The sequence below is a fragment of the Trypanosoma cruzi genome, genomic scaffold, assembly GCF_000209065.1.
Source record: "Trypanosoma cruzi strain CL Brener 1047053517157 genomic scaffold, whole genome shotgun sequence".
Classification (NCBI taxonomy): Eukaryota; Euglenozoa; class Kinetoplastea; order Trypanosomatida; family Trypanosomatidae; genus Trypanosoma; species Trypanosoma cruzi.
In genome coordinates, this window is record NW_001849530.1 from 32,200 (window position 1) to 38,851 (window position 6,652).

The 6,652-nt window shown below is 47.6% G+C and overlaps 3 protein-coding genes across 3 annotated transcripts, besides 11 other annotated features; all 3 read left to right on the top strand.

The window, feature by feature from the left end:
* Positions 1-3,999: part of a sequence feature (heterozygous, Esmeraldo-like haplotype) that runs on past the window's edge.
* Positions 208-233: a microsatellite.
* Positions 302-348: a sequence feature (T-rich).
* Positions 420-443: a sequence feature (AT_rich).
* Positions 565-619: a sequence feature (GA-rich).
* Positions 677-1,804, top strand: Tc00.1047053511693.110 (hypothetical protein, conserved; the record flags this gene model as incomplete). The annotated part of the gene is made up of 1 exon (XM_808267.1): positions 677-1,804. The coding sequence occupies one exon, from the start codon at positions 677-679 to the stop codon at positions 1,802-1,804; it is 1,128 nt and encodes a 375-aa protein (XP_813360.1).
* Positions 1,860-1,898: a microsatellite.
* Positions 2,031-2,055: a microsatellite.
* Positions 2,169-2,243: a sequence feature (T-rich).
* Positions 2,379-4,529, top strand: Tc00.1047053511693.120 (uncharacterized protein; the record flags this gene model as incomplete). The annotated part of the gene is made up of 1 exon (XM_808268.1): positions 2,379-4,529. The coding sequence occupies one exon, from the start codon at positions 2,379-2,381 to the stop codon at positions 4,527-4,529; it is 2,151 nt and encodes a 716-aa protein (XP_813361.1).
* Positions 4,000-4,646: a sequence feature (areas merged during assembly that could not be assigned to a particular haplotype. This can correspond to areas where the two haplotypes were merged or to regions with more than two copies in the genome that were merged during assembly.).
* Positions 4,647-6,652: a sequence feature (heterozygous, Esmeraldo-like haplotype).
* Tc00.1047053511693.130 (uncharacterized protein) lies at positions 5,188-6,339 on the top strand (the record flags this gene model as incomplete). The annotated part of the gene is made up of 1 exon (XM_808269.1): positions 5,188-6,339. One exon carries the CDS (start codon positions 5,188-5,190, stop codon positions 6,337-6,339), a length of 1,152 nt encoding a protein of 383 aa, XP_813362.1.
* Positions 6,610-6,633: a microsatellite.

The following is a 6,652-nucleotide window of genomic DNA, read 5'->3' on the forward strand; positions in this document are numbered from 1 at the left end:
AAAGCGATCGCATGCGTGGCGCATTAAAGGCTAAATTTAAGTGAAATTTAAGCACGCATATGAATCAGAGGGGAAAGGGAGGGGAGGATAAAAATAAAAATAAAAAGAATAAGACACGCGGGAATGCAAAGTTCCCGTTTGGTGTAGTGAATATTTGCATGGACTTGAAAGGCGAGTGGAGCTTCTTTTTAAAAATGGCGAAGGGAGGAAAAGAAAAGAAAAAAAAAAAAAAGGTTCAGGAAGGGGTTGGAAGGAAAATGAAGGGATGCGGCACATGAACCCGTTCCCGCTAAACATCTCCTTTTCTTCATTTCTTTCTCTCTTTTTATTATTTTTTTTTTTTTTATTCACTTGGATGCGAGGGGAGCGGAGGCGGCTTAAAAAAAAAAAAGAAAAAAAAAGGATTATACCACGCTGTCAATTTTTTTTTTTTTTTTTTATTTGTCACCCGCACCCTAAAAGTTAGGAGGGGAAATTACAGAGTGAAGGGCACCGCCTGCCAAAAGTGATTGAAGGAAGGAAGGAACACAACATAAAAGTGAAGGAGCAAAAACAACAACAACCGAAGGAGAAGAAAAAAAAAGAGAGAGAGAGAGAAGGATAGGATAGAAGGGAGAGACACGACCCCCCACCCACCCTTCTCTGCTTTGACGCACCCACGGAAACCGTGCGGCGGATGAGCGAAGTTTGCAGCGATCACGAGATGGCTCTTCCGCCGCCGAAGGAAATGGTGGAGAGTGTCTTATATGCCGTCGACCAGATGCGGCACCAACAGAACGCCTGGAATGAAGAGATGCATCGTTTTTTTGCCACCGAAGCTCGGCAGCAGGAGGAGAGCGATCGCCTGACGAGACAGGTTCAGGATGCGGAGGCCACTTCACTGGGCGATGCATCTTTTGCCGGCTGGGTTGCACGCCGCGCCGAGATGGAACTTGGAGAAGATATGATTAAAAGGTGGTATCACATCAATGGTTTACTGGCGAAAACCCCCTTCGTGGCTATTGTGCCCTGCCCACGGTGTCTGTCAACGTCGGGGAGGGTAGAATTGGCGAGTGCCGTTGACGCGCTCGAGCTTGAACGCTCTTTCATTCAGACAGTCCCGTTACATCTCCCGCTGTCAAAGATTGCACCTACATTTATACCCTCATCCTTTCACCTTCCCCGGACCAGAAATGTCTCGAAATCGAGTCTTGGCAACCTGCAGTATGTTGGTGTGCCTTGCACTTACGGGAAAGATTTCTTGAACCTTCTTTCCGAGTGTTCATTGCTTGCCGCAGCCATTGATCGCACACCATGTCTTTTATTGAATGACTATATTCCTCGTGCCGCATTGTGTATTCATTCTGTGACAGTAGGCGGTATATGCGTGGCAGCAGAGGTGGCTTGTGATGTCCGTTTCGCCACCAAAATAGGCCTCGATCTTCCCATACACGAGCAAGAAAAGAATGGGAAAGACATTGATGTGTTGTCACGGGCATTGAAGAAGTTTCTGGAAGATGAAATTGCCCCTTTTCTTGCAAACCGCTCTTTTCGTGCGTTTCTTCTCGCTGAATCCGTTTCTGGACGCGAGAGGGATCTTTGGTCGGATCAACACCCCCTCTTGGAGACTGACTTGCGTTTTCGACTGTTGAATATCGATACGCTGGATGGGTGTGAGTTTGAATGCTTCACTCAACAGAATATCCTTGACATTGTTCAGCGTATGACGCAATGCCATGATGAGAACGGTCGCTTTTACCCCGTCTTACGGTTCCTCGAGCCTCCTGTCACGAGTCACGGGTCTGAGAACACAGACCCAAAGTAATGGATGGAAACGTGTTTATTTATTAAGCAATAGAGATTTTTTTTTTTCTTCATGGATATATCTATATCTATATATCTGTATCTATATATATATAATCTTACGTGATCTTATTGTTTCACTTATGTAGTTAAATGTTATATTTTTCTCATGTAAATTCAAATGAGTCCAACGAGATCTACACAGAGCGTTTGGCTAGATGTATTAATTTTACTGTCTTTACCCCTTTTTGTTGTTGTTGTTGTTGTTTTTGTACGGCCATTGCTTTGAACTTGTTGTTTTTTTTTTTTTTATGTTTCTTTGCGTAATTGCTTGACTGCCTCCCCACTGCCCTCTATTTCGCTTGCCACAATGTGTTTTGTTTGAATTTGTCTTTTGTTTTTCCCTTTATTTCCCGTTTTTCCCGCTCCATTCGGTTTTTTTTTTTTTTTTTCTTTCTTCTGGAAGGTTGAAGGAGTGTAATCATCACCCCGCCCCCTGTTTTTTTTTTTTTGTCTTTTCTGTGTCTCTCTCTCTCTCTGTGTGTTTATTGCTCACTTCACTTGTGTTGGGGATAAAAGCACGGGCGTTTACCCGCATGGGGGCCCCGCCGGAACCCGCCACGGTTGACGGGCGCAGCCCTCTGATTACGCCCGACACACTCCATGAAATTGTGGCGGAGTATCTGCAATCCGCTGGCATGCGGGAGGTGGCTGCGGATATGAGACGCCATGTCGAATCGACACGGGCCTCCACCGACGACGCAACGACTATTAGACAGCCATCCCGCGAGGACAGAACTGGATCCCAGCCACCTTCTGTGGGACCATCCGCTGGGGCGTTGGAGTGGTGCCTCTGCTCATACGCTGCCACCAGGTTGGTCGTGCGCCAGCTGTTGTCGGATGGCGCATCGAAGCTCACCTCACAATTTAAGTCGATGGACCTTCCCGCACCCGACGAGACGTTTGTGCGGTATGCGTTGGACTCGAACGACAAACACATGTGGTCCGTGCAGGACGACGTGGACGCATTATACGTCGCGGGGGTGGGGTGGGACGGCCACGGGATGCCCATGTTCGGTACGTTGCATCAAATCATAGAAGCACTGACGCACGTCAGCGTGTTGCCTCTTTCAACGCCCTCGGAGGAGAAGTTGTTGGCACAGGAAGAATTTACACACGCGTTCCTACGGCAGCACCGCTACTTCACGTCGTCCCACACAGTACTCGCCAAACTCATGGAACGATTTACGGTGCCATTATCAGTGAAGCTCGGGTTTGAAAACTTTGAAGCGCACGGCATTCGTGTTCATGCGCCAGGAACTTCTCTTTCTGCTTTCTTATCCGTATCGCGTATAACACGCACCCACAGAGGTGACGAAAAAGCCGTAAAGGGAGGAGTGAACAGTTTCTCTCCCAGTGCCTCACTTTGGTTATTTGTTTGCCAAAGTATACAGATGCGCGTCATGTCTGTGTTAACGCTCTGGCTTCGCGAATACCCACAACACTTTGATGATGCAATGCATCACAGTATTCATCTTTTTTTGGATGACTGCTCCTCTATTTCTCAGCCGTGGAGTGATTGCCCCTCGCAGCTTCATGCAATGATGGAATTTGTACGGGACAGCATTTCAGCAGCCGCGGAGAAAAAAAGAACCGGCACCCTCGCCACACGGCAGCATCGTTTAACTGATGGGCCACCAACTTTAACGTCTTCATCGCCGAGTCGCACAGTGGCGGCGGAGGAAAATTCCTTCGCGAGAAGACAGGCGTATCCGACATGTATTTTTTTGCTGCGTGCCCTGACCGACGTTGGGCCCTCCACGGAATTTCGCACGGAGTCTTGGGTCGATAAATTGCAGGAAGTCGTGAATCTCTTTCTCGCCCTGTCGGTGGAGCAGTACGCTGCAGGCCTCGTGTCCCTTCATTTGCACCTGTTCACATCGCTGCAGGCTGAAGAGGTACTGAAAGTGCTGCACCGCTCTTCCGCCGCCTATTTGAGCTCCAGTTCCTTCCATCTCACTCCCGTGGGTGCTTTTCTCGCTTCATCAACGGATCTTTCCGCATGGACGGTCTCTGTTCTCCTGCACGCGGCGGCCCTTGACGGCCATCAAATGAGAGACGCAGGGCATATATCATCAGCAGCCGAAAATTTTTTGAAACTTTACAAATATCTTGTTGAGCTTGTTGTCGCTCTTGTGCGCTTGAACGATCTGCACGGGGCCGTTGCAGTGCATCGGGGCCTGCACCACCCGATCCTGCAACGGGTACTCACGCAGCCACGAATTGTTGCGTTAATTCCCGAAAGTACGTCCCAAAACGTCACGCGCCTTCATGAGGTTTTGGGGATTTGTAGCGAGAAGGATGTGGCAAAAGGAAAATCGCTGGAAAATTACATGCGAGGCATTTTGGACGTTGACGCCCATCCGCTAATCCCACCGCTCCAACACTACTTGGGGAAAATGACGCGGCTGAAGGATGAGATGCCATCCTTCTTGACTCTCCGCACGGATGAACTTTACCCATCCACAGATCCGGGTAAAAAGACACGGGAAATTGTTCTTCTCCACTGGAGAAAGTACATCATCCTCGACCGAATGGTGAGCCAACTCAAAGTTTGGCACTCGGGAGCCCGGCCCACAGCAATCGATAGGGCGTTTGAAAATCAATTTGTGGAGCAAAAGAGAAAAATAATATGGAACCACTGGCAGTTGGCTGAAATGGCGAACGAACTTCTCTCTGCCCTTTAGCCCAAACAAAAACAAAAAACAGCAAGAACAACCCTCAGCAAAGAAATTTAAAAAAAGAAAAAAAAGATGTTGATGGTTTTGCCTGGTCTTTGCCTTTATTGCGGCTCCTGTTTTTTTTGTTTTTTTTTATTTGCTGGTGTGTTGGTCGTCCACTTTATCCATTTTTGCTCCGGTATTTTCTTTGGGTTTGGCGTGCCTTTGGGCCGTGTGGATTGGGGCTGCCCGAACCCCTTGGAGATGGAAGGACGATGGGTGCGGCTTTTTGTAGTTGTTGTTGTTGTTGTGGGTATTGGCGGCGCGGGTGAGACACAAATAATTTTGGGAGCATTGTGGCAGGAGGGGGAAATGTGCGTCTTTGCAGTTTGCGCTGGGGTGTCTGCGTGTGACTATCTGCACCCACAGCGGAACTATTTGGCCAATGTTGGTGTGCGTTGTGGGCCAATGCTGCCGCGATGTGTATAACGGAATGAGAGAAGAAACCATCTGGGCGCACTCCTGTATTTCACCTGTTGTCAACGCTCTTCACTGCACGCGGCATAAAGAGATTTTACTATCATTTTTTCTTTTTTTACGCATGCTCTTTTTTGTTTTTTGTTGTTGTTGTTTTCCTTCTTAGATTACACAAAGAAGTAATAAAACATTTGCCCGATTTACAAAAATGAAACCAGACACAACGGCGAATTGTGGCACAGAACCCACGTGTGAAATGACGAGTGTGCCGGTGGACTCTCCTCATAATGATTTGCATCGTGACGAGAAATGCGATCACTCTTTGGAGAGGAATAAGCACAGCGATAAGGAACCACATGAGAATGACGATGTGAATGCAGAGCACAATTTGCTTGCAGATCCGTCAGGGATCAAACTGGGGAAATACGTTATTCCGCCTCGCGTGGTGGCACCAATCTGCGCGCTTCTTATTGTTGCGGGTGGGGTGCTTTTTGCCTTTACGACGCCAATAAAAAACAATGACCCGAAGCCGTGGGATCGCATCTCGGCATTGATTGGCTGGATTTACTTCTTGGCGTGGGGAGTTTCATTCTTGCCACAGTTGTACTTCAACACGCGCCGGTGGAGTGTTGTGGGACAGAGCTTTGAATTTGTTTACCTGAACATTGTCGGATTCTTGTGTTACTCCGTTTATACGCTGTGTTTCTACGCCAATAACAACGTAAATAATATGTACAAGGATCGCCACAATGGGTCGAGTAACAATGTGGCTCTGAATGATGTTGTTTTTGCGGTGTATGCATTGGTATGCTGCCTTTTGAATGGCTTGCAGATTATCTTCTTTGATCGTGGCGGCCAGAAGATGAGCATCCTTGCGACTGGACTCATCGTCCTTATATTCTTTGTCATTGTGCTGTGGACCTGCCTCATTGCTGGGGGCGTGAAGCGTGACGTCTTCTTCAATTATCTCGACCTTCTGTACGGCCTGAGTTTGATCAAACTGGGCATCAGTATTGTGAAGTACGTACCGCAGGTATACCTAAACTACAAAAGGAAATGCACGATTGGGTGGAACATCTGGAACATTTTGCTCGACTTCACAGGCGGTATACTAAGCATCTTACAGGAGGTGATTGACAGCTGGGTGACGAGCGACTGGGATGGCATGACAGGCAACCCCATAAAATTTGCTCTCGGTTCCGTAAGCATATTGTACGACCTTGTCTTCTTTGTACAGCACTTTTTGCTTTACAATGAGAACAATAAGCGGCTTGCCTTGCCGGACCATGTCTACAAGCGCGAGGTTAGAGCGTCAGAGAAAAGAGAAGAGCAAAAAAACGAAAACGAAAAAATGATTTAACAGGTGCATTGGCGGTTGGCAGTGACACTACACCGAGTCTTCTGAGTGCCTGCCACCGGCCGGCTGCCAGGTGCAATTTGGCTTGGTCGCAAATATCCAGTCAATGCCCGAGGTAGCAACTGTAAATATGAAAACGAGAAATAAATGAAAAAAACGGGTGCGGTAGAAAGGGCTGGGTATGGTGTAGTTAGGGAAGGGCTTATTAATGTGGGGACGATGGAGTTGTTGTTTTTTTCCGTTATTTTACTACGAATTTTGTTGTTGTTGTTGTTTTTTTTTTTTTTTTTTTTTTTTGGGGGGGGAGGGAGGGAAG